Raw genomic sequence first — 18,457 nt, forward strand, 5'->3', positions numbered from 1 at the left:
TTAGTTTCCTTATGTGTGAAATCAAAGATTGGATTAGATTATCTATGATTACTCTGATTCTTTATATTAAGAGATTTAAGAAAAAACTCACTAAAAATGACACATTTGGGGCTAATATTTCTGAAAAGTAAAGTGACACATACAACTGACCCTTGAACAAGGTGGGTTTGAATTGCATGGTCCACTTACATGCAGATTTTTTTGATAAATACACTAAAGTATTGCAAATGTATTTTTCTCTTCCTTATGATTTTCTAAATAACATTTTCTTTTCTCTAGCTTATTTTATTTTAAGAATACAGTATATAATACATAAAACATACAATCTACGTGTTAATTAACTCCTTATGCTGTCAGTAAGGCTTCCAGTCAATAGTAGGCTATTAATAGTTAAGTTTTGGGGGAGGTCGAAAGTTGTATGTAGATTTTCGGCTATACAGAGGATTGGCACCCCCAATTTCTGAGTTGTTCAAGAGTCAACTGTACTTAAGAAAATATTATTAATGATCAGATGTTGAACTCCTCCTCCAGTTTAACACTCTCTCAACTGGGCTATCTAGGCTACCCCAGATGTTGAACTTAGAAATACCAGCATCTAGGGGCACCTAGGTGGCTCAGTGGGTTGTGACCAACTTCAGCTCAGGTTATGATCTCAGGGCTCATGGATTCAAGCCTCATGTCTGGTTTTGCGCTGACAGCGTGAAGCCTTCAACGGATTCTGTTTCCCTCTCTCTCCCTGCCCCTCTCCCACTTGCTTCTCTCTCTCTCTCTCAAAAATAAATAAACATTAAAAAAAAAAAAAGAAATACCAGCAGCCAGTATTGAATGGTTTTGTTAATTAAGCTCTGGTTTAATAACAACCTCTTTCCAAATTTGTTGATGGGTAATAACAAAAAAATCCATAAACAAAATGATTTTAAAAAGGGTAAATGGTGGTGATTTCCTGTTGGGGTGGTCTGTTTGCTTCGTTCAATTTCTGATCCAGAAACCTCTACGAAATGTATTCATTACTTAATATTACTTGAATGAGTCTAACATGGCTAAATACAACTTTTCACAGATGATTTCTTTCTTCCCTTGCTGAGCTATATGCCACTTTTGCAAGCTAGAGTCATAAATCCTTCCAACTACAAAGATAATTTTCCTCTACAGTGTCACCCAGCTGATCCCTCATAGAATTAAACACTGCTTCACAGTATCAGTTAAATAAAAGACAACAGACTCTTCCTTTTAAAAACGAACTCTGCTTGCAGGTCACGATGTAGGTCCAATAGGACAGGTGGAGCCTAGACGGAGCAAACTGTTTCCAAAGGGAATAAAGCACTTTGTGGGATTGCCTTTTCAGTTCGACCTGATGACTAATGCCTAAAAGTAGCAAAAGAGCCCACAGAATTCAGAGATCCACATTGAATTCTGATGGTGAAAACTGGTCTTACGTTCTGTTGCTTCCTAGATAAAATGAGTTTTCTGTTCCTGCCCACTTTCTCTCTGGCATGAAAAAAAGTTGAACTGTACAAGTCACCTTTAGAGTAATTTAATAGACTCTTCTGCTTTAAACCCAAGTTTATCAAACACAGCAAGGTGTAAATCACTTAATATTCTCTCCAAGTTGTGTTGTCAGTTTATGTAAAACTCTGCCGCCATACTAAAATTCATAACTCTATTTTAATAGGTAAATGTAACCAATAAATGATGGAATGCTTTTATTTAGAAGACCCAAAGTTATTTGAATTAGTTCTCTAGTTAACTTGCCAACGACATTTAACAAAATCATTTACTGCTTTCTTTTTTTCCAGTGAAAGAATTAGAAAACTAATTCTCAGGGGCACCTGGGTGGCTCAGTCAGTTAAGTGTCTGACTCTCGATTTTGGCTTAGGTCATGATCTCACAGTTTTGTGAATTCGAGCCCAGCTTTGGGCTCTGCACTGACAGTGTGGAGCCTGCCTGGGATTCTCCCTCTCTCTCTGCCCCTTCCCCACTGTGTGCGCACAGATCTCTTTCTCTCAAAATAAATAAATAAACTTAAAAAAAAAGAAAGAAAACTCAATCTTGGCTAAAAGAGAAAATGTTTTGGAATATAGCAGTGAATGAAAGAACATATATTTATCAAGTGCCTTCCTGTGTGCCAGGCCCTGAACTAGGTGCTTGCTCAATGTTAGCCCATGTGCTAATGAGCTTACTCTACACCTGTGCTATTTTCTTGTCTTAGAGAATTTAATAAATAGGCTGGTGGGGGGAAAGCCTTCAAAGTTCCTTTAAAAAGTATATCAAACAATAAAGGATACGGAGAAAAGCAATCAACTAGAAGCTTGCTCGCTGTTTAGGATTGTGATTTTAAGAGAAGAGGTAACCAAGGACATATATGCTTGCAGGAGATTGTTAACGAAATGCAGAGAATATTCTCAGTGATTTAAGATGGAAATAGGTAAAAAGTCTGGAAAGAGACCTAGTTATAGTAATATCTATGTGAAAGGAGTTACATTTTTAAAAAGTGGTTTGAAGTCAGGGGAACCTGGATTCAAGCCCTGACTTCATCACTGCCCAGCTGTGTGACGTGAGGCAAGTTATTTAACTTCTTGAGGCTCCGTTTATGATCTCTAAACTGGAGACAAGAAGAGTATCTACACTTCCCTGGGTGGTTAGGATTAAATCAGACATCAAATTTAAAGTGCTAAGTAGAGTGCCTAGCATGTCATATGCAATCATTTAATGTTAGCTATTATTTTCACTATTGCTATTTGTATAATTAAAAATTTTTTCCACCACTATTTGACCGCAAAGAACCTTTTATGAACTATAAATTAGACTTACTTGCATACTGATATGAACAATGGCAGGTTGAAACAGAGAACTACATACTATCAATCCATCTGCTTCATATGGTTTCATCTATTCCATACTTGAATGGAAGGTAGACTGAGAGGCTTTATCTGGCACGTGAAGAATATTTAGGAAATATCTATAAATTTGTAACATTTTCAGTGATTTAAGATAATGTAATTATATCTAAAAAGTTTATCTTAAAAAACTGTGTTAGTAATTTCTAAGAAGTTTAATGAATCACCAACTAATGCATTTAACAAATATTTTTGAGAAGTTCTCATAAGCAAGGCAGTGCGCTTGGGACTGACTGATTTGAGTCAAATAAAACGTCTTCTGTTGCCAGGTTAAAGGCTCATTCTTTTTGTATGAAGTGAGTTTCCTAAGGACTCTACATTCTACAAATACTTATATCTAACTTAACCTATTCACATACACCAAGGTTTCATATCTTTAACTTTCTGCTGTCTTTGAGGAGAGGCAAAAAGGTTAGTGCTATATAAATAAGTAAATGTAGAGAATACCAATTGGCCATGGGTAATTAAAAAAGATTTATTTATGCCCAGGATTATTTTTTAAAACTATATTTGCAGATAATTTCTAAATGTGAACAATCTAGCTCCAACAGAAAAGTATTTGTGAGAATATAAATTTTTATCCATAAGAATATAAATTTTTATCCTTTAAATTTTTGTTAATGTATGATTATGGTTAAACACATTCCCTTTACACATATTTCTTTTCCAAACTACCTACTGCTTACATAAATGTCTTCTATTATCAGTGACCATGACCATCTGACAAATTCATATGTGTTTAATAAGGAAGGAATATCTGATGAAAATCTAAAGATAAATCTCATTCTACTTGATATGCTATATAATAAAAATATCATGTATTCGGAAACAGGAATTTGGAATAGTGAAAGGCTTACATTTAAAATGTGCCGAACATAATAAAAGATATTTTGTTCTAGAATCTCTGACTTTCAGAATCAGGTAAAGGAGAGAAATTATACCTGCTGATATACCAAACAACAGTCTTTCTCCATAGGTTTTCTGAGAAATTACTTTAAAAAAAAAAAAAAAAAAATATATACATGTGATTATCAGTTACCTAAGTTTAACTTTGGAAGATAGTGCATTTACTTACTCTTCAAAAAATTTTTTTAAACATTTTTTTAAGTTTATTTATTTGAGAGAGAGAGAGAGAGAGAGAGAGCGAGCACATGCGCAAACAGGAGCAAGAAGGGGAGGACAAAGAGAGAGGGAGAGAGAGAAAATCCCAAGCAGGCCCTGCACTGCTAGTGCAGAGCCAGACTTGGGGGCTCGGTCCCACAAACCATGAGATCATGACCTGAGTGAAACCAAGAATTCGGCACTTAATGAACTGGGCCACCCAGTCGCCCCTACTCTTTTTTTTTTTTAAGAGATCCCTTTGAGAACTGTAAACATTAAAATAACCTAATAGATTATGTATGAGAAAACATTCAACAATTAGATTCTCAAGTAGATCAGAATACGAGATAATAAATGTATTTACACTCAAAATATATACCAATTTGTAAGAGTAGTAAAAGCCGCTGTGGATTATTTGGTTGTTTACTAACTATAAGAAGGGCAAGGTGTTTGAGCTAGGATAAGCAGAGTACCACAGAGAGGCCATTTCTGTGGTAAGACCAGGCAGAAACTGTGACGAGGATATACTTAATGCCAGAAGTGCCAGTCCCAGGGCACTCCCAATCCCCTTGCAATGGTACACTCAGTCTGCTGTCATAATCAAAAGTCTATGTAGGGACTGGCAATGTGTAGCCATGCAAAACCACAGATCTCATTATCTTAACAAACAATCTCATAACAATGTGAGTTAAACAATGGTTTTCAGAATTGGGTCAGTTTCCTTGGCTGTTAATTTGAGGATCTAAAATTATCAATTATTTTGGTAAAGCCCTAAATCTAGAGAATAGAATCAGTACTCTACTGAATGATAAGAGTTTATTTATATGGTTAACAGAAGTGAAAATCTGAATAATAGGTATGGCTCATTTTCATATTTCTGTAATACAATTAGACAAATGATTGTAGTAGACAGCACTGAACATCACAGAAAATCACAGATTCTATCATAAATATGCCAAATTATCTAATCAATAAACAGTTTACAAGTGAATCTTACCTATAATAAAACTTAACTTTTATGGCTTATCTGCATCAATCCTAACAGCATACCTTTGCAGAGACATCATTGAAAGGTGTGAAAAAAATTTTTAGCACTCATTCACTTCTATATGGTTTTAAAATAATAATGTTCCAAAGCAAGTAAAAGTACTTGATGAGCTAAATGCATGTGTGGGGCTCAATATCAAGCAACAGTCTATCTGGCATCAGTAATCAAGCAATTACGAAATGGAAAGTACATCTTGTACAAGCTGACAGACCCATTAAATCAGGAGAGCTGTGGGCAGACATACTGACACTGCAAGAATTACCAGAAAGCATTAATTTCAGCATTAATAAAATGGCAGTAAATAGATGACAGTTGCCAGATGAACTAAGAAATGAGGTTACTGGCCTTGTTAAGCTCGCGTCTGATTTTCTCAGGCACAAACTGGTCGAGGTAGCGTCTGAAGTGAAGGGCATCAATGGCGACGATTTCGGTGCCACGCCGCTGCCAGGCGTCCCTGGGGCAGGATGAAAGGGGCAAGATGACTAAGGAAAGACACTCACAAAATATAACCCTTGTGAGGCCGGGTTTCTGAGAATTTGACAGGGTTAAAATATTAAAAATAAACCAACAAACCAGTAGCCGTAGGTCTCAGCAAAACAAGAGGGCAGAAAACACCATTTTATTCTTAGATTTCAAGACATTCACGTTATAGACTGTTAGGCATTAAACGGTAACATGAAAAATTATCAAGAGATGACAAACATGACCTAATGTAAACAGGTACATCATTTACAGTGAGTCTCAGAAGTTAAAGGATTTAGGGGCCACACAAAAGGAACTTAGCTCTTGGTTTTCCTCTAACACTAACGAGACGTCATTTGTATCTTGACTAACGCCAAAAAAAGGGGAAAAAAAAAAAAAAGGTCAAAAAGCTCATTCCTCCTTGGCTTTCAAAGACCTGCTCTTTGGGGCTTGGGTTTATAACATTGCCATGTATCACTATCATCCAAAACATAACCCCAAGAAGTCAAGTGTTACAAAAAATGTGTACTGTGCACAACTGCAGACAGTGCAAAACTATTTTTAAAAAGACAAACACAGTAAAGCAGACAGTAACACATTGCCTGTGGAAATAAGGACTGGGTGAGATGATTTTGGAAACGTGAAATTCCAAATATTCCAATATTCTCTTTACAGGCTTACATAAATTGACAATGCCAAGCAACTTTTTCATGCTGAAGAATGGCAACAGAAACCTTCATGTTAGTCTGTAAGTAATTATCAGCAATTAAACATCCACATAATTGTTGCAACCAAATATTTTAATCAAAACAACGAGAGAGAGACCAGGGGTTGGATTTGAGATATCACGAAGAATAAGTTTGCAAGGGTAGGTGGGCAACGGCTGATTCTGAAACAATGGCTCTTTTTCATACATACACTCCCACACACACACACACACACACACACACACACACACACACACACACTTACTTTCAGGCACCATTTCGTTTTTCTTCTTTTCTCCAAATTTTTATTTAAATTCCAGTTAGTTAATATACAATATAATATTAGTTTCAGGTGATTCATTAGTTACAAACATCACCCAGTGCTCATCACAACAGCCCTCCTTAATCCCCATCACATATTTAACCCATCCCCCCACACATTTCCCCTCCAGTAACCCTCAGTTTGTACTCTATAGTTAAGAGTCTGTTTCTTGGCTTGCCTCTCCCATCCCTCCCACCATGTTCATTTGTTTTGTTTCTTAAATTCCACATATGAATAAAATCATATGGTATTTGTCTTTCTCTGATTGACTTATTTCACTTAGGATTACACATTCTAGTTCATTCGCGTTGTTGCAAATGGCAAGATTTCATTCTTTTTGATGGCTGAGTAATATTCCATTGTGTGTATATGTGTATGTATGTATGAATGATGTATGTAGGTATGAATGTGTGTGTATATGTCAAATCTTCTTTATCCTATGATCCAGCAATTGCACTATTGAGTATTTACCCAAAGGATATAAAAATACTGATTCAAAGGGATAGATGCACCCCAATGTTTACAGCAGCATTATCAACAATAGCTAAATTATGGAAAGAGCCCAAATATCCATCAACTGATGAATGGATAAAGAAGGTGTGGTATATATATACACAATGGAATATTATCCAGGCACCATTTCTATAAAAGTTCACCCCTGTTAAACCAATTTTGTGAGGAAGCAAAAATGGCAAAGTATAAAAATATTTTTCAGTAAGAAATAAGGAGACAGGAACAGCAAAGTTTACTGCTGTTAACTGTTATGTGGCATTAGGCAAGCTTTCTCACCATGTTTCCCCACCTACTTAATCTCACAGAAAAATTCAGGATAACTAAATAAGCCAGTTAAAGGCTTTAAGCTCTAGTAAGAACTTATTCTAAATAAGTTTGGCCTTGGAAGTGAACCTCCACTGACTCCTTACAACCTGGAAGCTGAGAGGTAAAGAACAAGAGTCCTGGGGTGCCTGGATGTCTCAGTCTGTTAAGCATAGGACTTCGGCTCAGGTCATGATCTCACGGTTTGTGGGTTCGAGCCCCGCATCAGGCTTTGCACTGACAGCTCATAGTCTGCAGCTTGCTTTGGATTCTGTGTCTCCCTCTCTCTCTGGTCCCTCCCCTGCTTGTGAGCATTCTCTCAAAAATAAAATAAACATCAAAATTAAAAAAAAAAAAAAAAAAAAAAAAGAACAAGAGTTCTGCCCTTCTTGTTCTTGGCTTAGACTTTTGGCTTTTATTTCTCTGTTCTTCCCTTTTGTATATGGAAATGGTAATACTATTTTAACTATTAATGAACCTGTAATACCGAACATAAAAAGGCAGTTACATTTCTGAAAGAAGAGTAGATGGGAGACAGAATGTACTAGGTCAAGCCCACAATCCTTAGTTTTTGGTCAAGTGATACTAAAGTCAGAAATGAACTCACCTTTCACTCCCATCTTCGTGACTTCGGGCCCAACGATACGTTTCAGCATAGCCTGTGTATTCACTGTACTGTTCGGTACCTGAAACAAATAATCTGCCATTATTTTTCGGAAAGATTTTTCTTAAAAGCTGCATGTTCTAAAGGGTCTTGTTAATAAACTTATTTCTCCTTTCTAGAAATACCTTATTGGCAAATGTCAACTGAAACAAAAACCAAAATACCCCACTGGTCTTAATGACTTGCTATTATTTTCTGTAAGGAAGAAAATGACACCTATAAAAGCCACTGCAATGTTTATTGTACACAGATAAATGTCTCGATCAACAGAGAAAACAAAATATGCTCTGTCATATTAATCTCTTTCATGAGGGATGCCTGGGTGGCTCACTCGGTAAAGCATCTGATTCTTGACGTCAGCTCAGGTTATGGTATCACAGTTTTAAGTTCAAGCCCCACATCGTGCTCTGTGCTGACAGCACAGAGCCTGCTTGGGATTCTCTCTCCCTCTCTCTCTGCTCTTCCCCCACTTGTGTGCTCTGTTTCTCTCTCTCACAAAATAAACTTAAAAAAAATTTTACATAAAAAAATTTCTTTCGTGAGGAGTGCAGTGACTTTTATAAAAGTCCAATGTCTTCAATATTAGTAATCTGATGGTAATATTTAGTTTGTACTATTGAGAAAGCAATTTTACATAACGACATTCCCTGCTAAGAAAAGAGTCATTAAAATTAAATCTAGGACTTGCCTATCAACATGCAAGTGACTTCAAAGGGCATTTTAAAACCAGTATATTGTGATATGAGAAAGGGAGGGGAAAAAAGCATAATTAAAATTCACTTGATGAGAATGTGCACCAAGGCTGCCACTTAACAGAGATTTCTACTTTTATTTTTAAAAGTTTTTATTTATTTAAGCATAATCTCTATATCCAATGTGGAACTCGAACTCATGACCCTGAGATCAAGTTACATTAAGCTCCTCTGACTGAGCCAGCCAGGCACTCCCAGAGATTTCTACTTCATCAGACCTGAATGTCAGGAGGTATGGTGCCAAAGTGTCCTATTATTTAACTAAATAAAATCATTCCAATTCCTATGATCAGCTCAGTAATCACTTAATTTTCAAGAATCAACAAAACAGTAAAACGAAAAGCTGAAAACCCTGAGCAAGACAATACTTTTCATAAAGAAAAAAGAAATTAACAAAAAATAAACAAGACAACACTGACAACTAATATTAGTGACATTTTAGTCCAAGTGCCTTAATTTTGCCAGTAAATAAAATGCAAGCAGACTGACTTTTTCAATTTTTTTAAAATGCTTTTTATTTATTTTTGAGAGAGAGGGAGGGAGGGAGAGAGAGAGAGAGAGAGAGAGAGATCACCAGAGAGGCATAGGGAATGAGGGGATACAGAATCTAAGGCCGGCTCCAGGCTCCAAGCTATCATCACAGAGCCCGATGTGAGGCTCAAACCCGTGAACAGCGAAATCATGACCTGAGCTGAAGTCAGATGCTCAATTGACTGAGTCACCCAGGTGCCCCCTGACTTTTACAGACAGCTAGAACACTATTTGTTAACAAATGACTACTCATACTATAAAGGCCCAATACTGAAGATATCTGTGACAGACTTAATATTCAGGAAAAAAATGTTATTAGAATATACAGTATTTCAGAAAAAAATATACTTTATAAAAATAGAAAAGAAGGAGGGGGCATCTGGGTGGCTCAGATGGTTGAGCATATGATTCTTGATTTTGGCTCAGGTCATGATCTCACTGTTCATGAGACTGAACTCCGTGTCAGCTCTGTACTGATAGCAAGGAGCCTGTTTAGTATTCTTCCTATGCCCCTCCCCCGTTCTCTCTGTTTCTCTCCCTTTCTCTCTCAAATAAAGATTTACAAAAAAAAAAAAAAAAAAAAAGGAAATGGGGTGCCTGCCTGGCTCAGTTGGAAGAGCACGTGACTATTGATCTTGGGGTTGTGAGTTCAAGCCCGACGCTGGGTGCAGAAATTACTTAAATAAATAAATAAACTTAGCGGCGCCAGGGTGGCTCAGTCAGTTAAGTGTCCGACTCTTGATTTCAGCTGGTGTTACGGTCTCATGGTTCATGGGATCGAGCCCCGTGTTAGACTCTGCACTGATAGTGCAGAGCCTGCTTTCGAGTCTGTGACTCCCTCTCTCTCTGCCCCTACCCTGCTCTCTCTCTCAAAATAAATAAACTTACAATAATAAAATAAACAAACTTAAAAAAATAGAAAACACGTTTAATAAAAATAACTTAAAATCAAGTCATGACATGCTAATTATGAACTGTCAATTCTTCATCCAAAAGAAAATTAATTTCATTTTGAGGGTCAGGTTAACTTCTAACAGGTTACTTAAACAACCTGAAGCTTTTATACACAAAGAGTAGTAAATGTTGTGATTAACACTGCAAATGGCCTCTACATTTAACTATTAATTTACAGAGAACAGAGAAACATGTTAAATACATCACCATGAAAATGTAATCAGCAACATTTAGACCATGGGAAACTCTATAGGACTAATAGTCTAGGCTGCTTACAAAACATTCATAAGGAGAGGAAAAGAGAGAGGAACCTATGAATTAAAAGAAGCAAATATGACAACAGTAACCATAAGAAAGTGAGAGTAGTTATATTAATATTGGATAAATCAGACTTTATGTGAAGGAGTATTATGAAAGATAAAGAGGAATACTTCATAATGATAAAAGGGTCAATTCACCAGAAAGACATAACAATTATGCTTTTATTTTGAATTCACATTTGAAAAATTAATGAAATTCATCACATTAACAGATTAAAGAACCCCACATAATCATATCAAAAGTTGGAGAAAAAATAAAATTCAACATCCATCATGATTAACATTTTCAGCAAAACTAAGAATAAAAAAAAAAAAAACTCCCTCAATCTGATTAAGGATCATTACATAAAAGCTTACAACTACCTTCATACTCAGTGATAAAAACATTCCACCCAATTCAACACTGTAGTGAAGTCCTAGCGGCTGCAATAAGGGAAATAAATAAATAAATAAATAAATAAATAAATAAATAAAATAAAAATAGAAAAATCACAAAGAGAATAAAAAAAATAAGACTATCCCTATTTGCAAATGTTATGACTGTTCATGTAGCAAATCCTAAGGAATTACTAGGAAAAGAAAGAAAGAAAAGTTACAGAAAAAGAAGAAAAGCTCGTAAATAAATGCAGTAAGATCAAAGATAAGTCTATATACTAGCAACAAACAATGGGGAAATAAAACTTAAAAATCCATTAATCATAGCATCAAAAACCATAAAATACTTAGGAGTAAATGTAACAAAAGATGTAGAAGACACCACTGAGAAAAAGTAGAGAAGATTTAAATAAATGGCGACCATGTTCAGGGGCTTGAAGACTCAATATTGTATTTCTCAATACTGTAATTGCAAATTTTCCTCAATCCTGTTAATATCCTTAGCAGGCTTTTTTTTTTTTTTTAATAGTAATTGAGATGGTGATTCTAAAATTTGAATGGAAATGCAAAGAACCTAAAGTAATGAAAATACTTGTGAAAAAAGAACAGAATTGGAGGATTCAGCTACCTGAGTTTAAGATTTACTTAGTTGTGACCTAAGGAAAGACCAATAGATAGATCAATGGAAGTAAATAGAATTCATAGATAAATCCACACTTGTATGGTCAACTGACTTACAACAAAGGTGCTAAAACAATCCATTGGGGAAAGGACCATCCTTCCGACATGCTATTGCGATAATTAGATATTCATACAGAAAAATATCATAAACTTTAACTGCTACCTCACACTATGAACAAAAATCATTTTGAGATAAAATAACAGGCATCAACATAAAATCTAAAGTTATAAGACCTCTAGAAGAAAACACAGGAGAATGGCTTTAAGACGTTGGAGGTACATAAAAATTTCTTAAATAGGACAAAGAAAGCAGTAACCTTAATAAAAATTTTAAAAGACTAGATTAGGTCAATATTAAAACACTTTTAGGAAAATGCTTAGGCAAGACTGGAGGAAAAATATTTGGAAAACAACTATCTGACAAAAGACTTGTGTTCAGAATACTGAAGAACTCCTAGAAGTCAATAATAAAAATATACAAACAACCCAATCTAGAAAAATAAGCAAAAGACTTAAACATCACAGAAGAAGATACAAAATTGGCCAATGACTACATGAAATACTGGTGAACATCACTAGTCCTAAGGGGAATGCAAACAAAACCCCAGTGAAATACCACTATGTACCTGACAGAACAGCTAAATCAAAAAGAATGACAAAACTAAATGTGGACAAGGATGTCAGCTTAACTCCACTTAACAGGTTTGCTTTTTGCAGTGGCAAGGCTTAGAAGTTATGAAATCACATTCTGTGTATTCTAGGTTTATGCAAATGAGAAAAGAGGAAGGCTAGAATTTATGCCATGATGTTGGATGGCAATGAGAGGTACCCACAGGAATTCATGGTTGTTTGTTGGTATGTGTATGCGTGTGTGTGGTTAAACCATATACCTCCTGGCTCTGATGATGAAGGCATGGAAGCAATGATTCTCTTCGTAGCAATAAGGAATAACGAATTCAACTCCTGATTTCTAAAAATTACTCTATATCCAGGACTCCTTGGAGAAATGGCTGAATCTAGGAGCAGGGAATATACAAGATTGAGTTTAGAACATCTTTTTATGCCAAAAAAAAAGAAAGTGCATTAAAGAATGATCGGCGCATTGTCAAAGGAACACAATAGCCAACTGAAGGGGCTCTCACTGACCAAATCTGGAATAATTTAGCATCAAAACAGATGACAATAATGGATTATAACACATTGAATAAAGTAAGAATCCATGCATCTATAGAAATATTAATATACATAAATAAGAGAGAATGGAAAATCTCCCTTACAGTAGAGCGCCAACTAAATGCAGAAGGAATGATGGGAGTTAAGAAAATGGGTGCTAAAATTAGTGGCCAAATGTTTGATGAGGACAGGATATTTACACTTTCAAAGTATGTAAAATATATAACTACAAATTAATTAGAAAGGGAAAATACTAACTTGACAGTGGAGAACCTAGCACATCCTACTTCAACCAAGTCCTGATACTTAATATCACAGACACTGAAACAAAGTGGTATTACTATTCTCAAAGATACATTAGAGCAGGACACATCATTTCAGTGGGATTCCAACTAAAATGAATAAACTGAATCTAGTTACAAAGAAACATTGCGCAAACCCAAAATAAGAGACAATCTACCAAGTAATTGGTTTATATACTTTAAAAATATCAAGGTGAACAAATACCAGGAAAGGCTGAGAAACTATCCTGGTTGAAAGGAGTCAAGATGTGATCCACTACCGAAGTAGACTCGGGGGAAAAAAAGCTACAAAGAATATAATTAGGTTAACTGACAAAATGAAAATGAAAATACTGAGTAGGAATTAATTCATAGTTCTTTATTAATGTTAAATTTCCCAATTTTTATAACTTTGCTGTGCTGATTTAACAGAATTTCCTAGTTATTAAGAAATATACAACAAAGTATTTGGGGTAAAAGGGCACAAAGTTGGGGCACCTGGGTGGCTCAGTCAGCTAAGTGTCTGACTTTGGTTCAGGTCATGATCTCATGGTTCGTGAGTTCAAGCCCTGCGTCGGGCTCTGTGCTGATAGCTCAGAGCCTGCAGCCTGCTTCAGATTCTGTGTCTCCCTCTCTCTCTGTCCCCAACATCCCTGGTCACACTCTGTCTCTCTTTCAAAAATAAACATTAAAAAAAATGGGGGGGGGGTCATAATGTCTCCAACATACTCTTGGACAGAGATGAGGAAAAGAAAATAGAGAAAGAATGATAAAGCAGATGGGGAGAGATGTAAACTGGTGAATCTGGGTGAACAATATATGGAGGTTCCTTATATTATTCTTGTACCTTTCCTGAGTCTGAAGTTTCTCATACACACATAAATATAAAAATATCTATACAATATAAATAAATATCTAAAAAGCTATGAAAAATACTCCGTTTTCACAGATGATTAAAATTTCCCATAACAAAAACTTAAAAGATTTAAACTCAATACTAGAGTTTCTAGTCTATTACTTAGCATACTGCTTCTTAAAAATAATTTTTCAAAAATTTAAAATAATGTACACTTAATTCTTATAAATTCATCTAGAATTTTGGATAAGATACTCAGCTACAAATTAAGAAAATAAACTATAGAATTCATGTTTTTTGTTAAGCCTTCCTGGACACCATAAGTAGAGTTGGTGGTCCCTTGTCTGTGCTCCACAGTACTCTGCACAGAACATCAGTAAGGAACTTAACATATTAAATTGCAATCTGAAAGTCAGTTATATTTCTACACAGTAGCAATGAACAATCAGAAACTGAAATTTTAAATATACATTTACACAGCAATAAAAAAATATGAAATACTAAGGAATAAACCTGAGAAAATGTAAAAGTATACAGTGAAAAGTATACTACTGAGAGAAAGTAAAGATGACCCCAATAAACAGAGATATCTCATTCATGTGTCAAAGACAAAATATTGTTAAGATGTCAATTCTCCCCAAACTGATCTACAGATTCAAAGCAGTCTTGACTAAAAGTCCAGCAAGCTTTTTTGTAGATATTGATAAACTGATTCTAAAATTCACCAAAACAACTCTGAAGAAGAACAAACTTGGAGGGCTCACACTACCTGATTTCAAGAATTATTATAAAGCTACAGCAATCAAGACGGTATGAACACAAAAAGAATAAATCAGTAAACTGAATTTCAAAATTAGAAACTTCCATTCCTTAAACATCACTATTAAGGTCATGAAAAGACACACCACATATATCTAACGAAAGACTTGTATCTGGGGCACCTGAATGGTTCAGTCAGTTAAGCGTCTGACTTTGGCTCAGGTCATGATCTGACAATTTGTGAGTTCCAGCCCCGCGTCGGGCTCTGTGCTGACAGCTCAGAGCCTGAAGCCTGCTTTGGAGTCTGTGTCTCCCTCTCTCTCTCTGCCCCTCCCCCACTCACACTCTGTCTCTCTGTCTCTCAAAAATAAATAAACATTAAAAAGAATTAAAAAATAAATTAAAAAATAAAAAGAGAAAGACTTGTATCCAAAACATATAAAGCATTTTCAAAAGTCAATATAAGAGGGGCGCCTGGGTGGCTCAGTCGGTTGAGCGTCCGACTTCGGCTCAGGTCACGATCTCGCGGTATGTGAGTTCGAGCCCCGCATCGGGCTCTGTGCTGACTGCTCAGAGCCTGGAGCCTGTTTCAGATTCTGTGTCTCCCTCTCTCTCTGACCCTCCCCCGTTCATGCTCTGTCTCTCTCTGTCTCAAAAATAAATAAACGTTAAAAAAAAAAATTAAAAAAAAAAAAGTCACTATAAGAAAACAAACCCAATTAAAACATGGTGCAACAGTTTCATATATGTAGCCATATGTCAAAACTTCCCTAACTGTAAACTTTAAATATACAGTTTACTGTATGCCAATTATACCTCAATAAAGCTGTTGAAAATGTAATCTAACTCCCTCACTAGATTACCAGTTTCTCAAGGGCAGGATTATAAATCATTAACATTTGTGTCTATATTAGCATTTTGTAACGCAAGTATATAAGATGCAGGGGTTGGCCCATGCCAACATGGCCCACATGTTGGTGGAACATGTGACTCTTGATCTCAGGGTCGTGAGTTCAAGCCTCACATTGGATATGGGGCTTACTTAAAAAAAAAAAAGAAAAAAGAAAAAAGAAAAAAGAAAGAGAGAAGAAGAAGAATATAGAAGCAATTAAGTACTTGCATAAACATAATTATTAACAAACAAAACCGGAAGAACATTATATTAACTGAGGTTAAAATAATAAGTCCAGAAAGACTTAATCAGAAAGTACTATGCAATTGACACATATAAAAAATTTCACATTTACAAAGACAGGGTGGCATGGTAAAAGGAGCACCACACTGAGATTAGGAAACATGAGGGACCCAAAGTGAATCCTTAAGTAACCAAATTTCTCAGGGGACTTCCATTTCAGCATATGAAAATCAAGCTGGTTAATAATTTTTGTTTTGTTTACCTCATAGAATTGCTTGGAAAGCCATAGGAGTTTAAAAGTCTTCAAAACCATAAAACAGTTAGTATTGGTGTCATCAAACTTAACTTTATAAAGAGGTAGAGAAACCAAAGACACGTGATTTCATTTATGTGAAGTTTAAAAGCAACCTGGTCTCCTGACCTGACTGGAAATAAAGACAGCTATGAATAGTTCTGTTCCTTTCTAATTTTTGTCCAGCAGTGGACAAGCTCCATTTTCCTTATTTATAAAAAACAAAACAAAACTGCCTGCTCTGATCTCTTAACTACGAAAACAAACACCTGTTCTCTCTTTTCAAAAGAAAGTGGTTGAAAAATATAAAATACCAATTATTATATTTCTATTTTAGGTTAAGATGATTTTAGTCTTCCTTCCTAAAAGAAACAAGATTAGATTTATTTCCTTCAGGTATGGGAAATCAAAGATGCATATACAGATGCTTTTGCTCTAAGAAAATTAAATCCTGGTTTTTCTGAGTAGACATCCTTCAAAATTATATCAACTGTCTGTTCTGAAAAACAGATACCCTTGTTTTAAATTCAAATTTATTGATAAACTATGATGAAACACAAAGGTAAATAGCGATAATAGCAAACAAGAGAAGACAACTGAATGACCTTTGTGGTAGCTCTCTGTGGGTATAGCCTATAAGACTTCATGCTCACAGACAAATCTTCACTTAAGGAAAAACGAGAAGGAACCCATTAAAATCTGTGCAAGAGCTCATGACAGACTAATGAGTTTTTAGATTTGGTAATACATGTTCTTATCTTCTCTTACAAATAATGAAAAATTTATGAAGAACTAAGGAAAAAATATTTGGAGACTGAAAAAATTCTATATCTATGGGTTGTGCTCTTGGAAAGAAGGTTTATATGAAAGCAAAGCCATCTACCCTGCTTTTCTTAGGAGCACTCATACAGTGGTGATTATGCAGGAGATAGAACATTCTTGACTTTCATTCCCATGATCAATAAAAATGAAGAGAAGCTAAACTCAAACTGAGTTTGGATCCTTCCCAGTGAGCTGGTATCATTTAGTTAGCAATGGGCTGTTTTTGTAGTGATGGGCCTTCAGTGTTGTCGTTCTATAAGAAGCATCAATACCATAAGCAGTGGTATCCACTTTTCTACTTTCTAGCAGATCTGCTGACGTTCACAAAAGATGTTAAGAATCTGTGATATCTGGGGCAATTCTCTTCACTAGAGGGCAGGTTTTATTTTAAAGGTACTAACATTCTGCTCAGTAAGTTTTATGTCTAGGCACCTGCTTTAAGTGCTCACCATACAGAAACAACAAAACAAACTCCCAGAACCATGATAACACCCTTTGGTAGTAAAGCTATTTTGCTAGATGAGGTAGAAGAACATGAAAAAGGGTAAAAAAGGAAAAGGTTGGGGTGGGGGGGGGGCGGGGGAGACTGCAGTTTCTTTCCTTCTATCTATATTTACTGAAAAGTTTTACCCATGGCTGCCTCCAGGGAGGATCAGAGCAAATAGAGGGATAACACTATCTGGATAAACACTATTTGCCTGTTTGCATGACCTGTTTCATATTCATTTCAAAGTCTGATACCAACCAGATACCCCACAATGATGATAAATTTAATTTATTTCTAATTTCTCAAACTCTTCTACAGATTCAGGCAGCATAGTCACAGCCATTAGCTCATTGAGCCTGGATGAATCATAGAAGCAATGGAATTGATCAGGCAGATAGATTGCAGTGCATGGTTAAGAGTCTCCTAAGAAGGAAGATGGCAGAAATCCAACATCAAATAGATGATGAAATGGCCATTTCCATTAAGAGAACATCACATCACAGATATTAATTAGAAGGCACTATAATAGAATTAAGTGGATGTGAGGGAAAATGCTGAGTTAAAAGTCACCCCGGATGTCCCTAGCCTGAAGTAATTATAGATGTGAAGGTGAGTCATGGATCTGCAATTTTCCATTCATTTTACAATAGCTGTAGGTAAGGTAGAGAACAGATATAACTCCATAGTGATGATCCTTTTTTAGACAGAGGACAAACTATCTTTAAAAAAAAAAACAAAAAACAATTCTAGTATTTTCCTTTTACTATTCTCAGGAAAATTACATTTTTTATTTACAGCAACATTAATGGTAGATGATAAGAGACTTACTACTTCCCAAGTAAAAAAGAAATGAAGCAAATGAAACAAATTAGCTTTGAGTTTAAATGCCCAGCATTCTACCAACTTTTTTATTTTAAGGATAGAAATTCATCTTTAAAACTAAGGAGAGATTCTGTTCTGAATCTTTGGTTCAAATCTCATTTAGCTGCTAAAAATTAAAAATCTTTTAAAGTATTATTTGA

At 35.5% G+C, this 18,457-nt stretch overlaps 1 protein-coding gene across 10 annotated transcripts in view; it reads right to left on the reverse strand.

Annotated features, from left to right (window-relative positions):
* PARG (poly(ADP-ribose) glycohydrolase) overlaps positions 1 to 18,457 on the reverse strand; it is a 132,362-nt gene that overhangs the window by 23,605 nt on the left and 90,300 nt on the right. For all 10 annotated transcript variants that reach the window (XR_006209030.1, XR_001510073.2, XM_042960254.1 and 7 more), the window contains 2 exons: positions 7,961 to 8,039; positions 5,392 to 5,500 (listed from right to left, as the gene is read on the reverse strand). Coding sequence is in view for 8 of the 10 variants with exons in the window: in XM_042960254.1 (XP_042816188.1) it covers positions 5,392 to 5,500; positions 7,961 to 8,039 (188 nt within the window). In the remaining 2 variants the exon portion in view is untranslated. The remainder of the gene's footprint in view (positions 1 to 5,391; positions 5,501 to 7,960; positions 8,040 to 18,457) is intronic.

Source organism: Panthera tigris, chromosome D2 (assembly GCF_018350195.1).
Source record: "Panthera tigris isolate Pti1 chromosome D2, P.tigris_Pti1_mat1.1, whole genome shotgun sequence".
Lineage (NCBI taxonomy): Eukaryota > Metazoa > Chordata > Mammalia > Carnivora > Felidae > Panthera > Panthera tigris.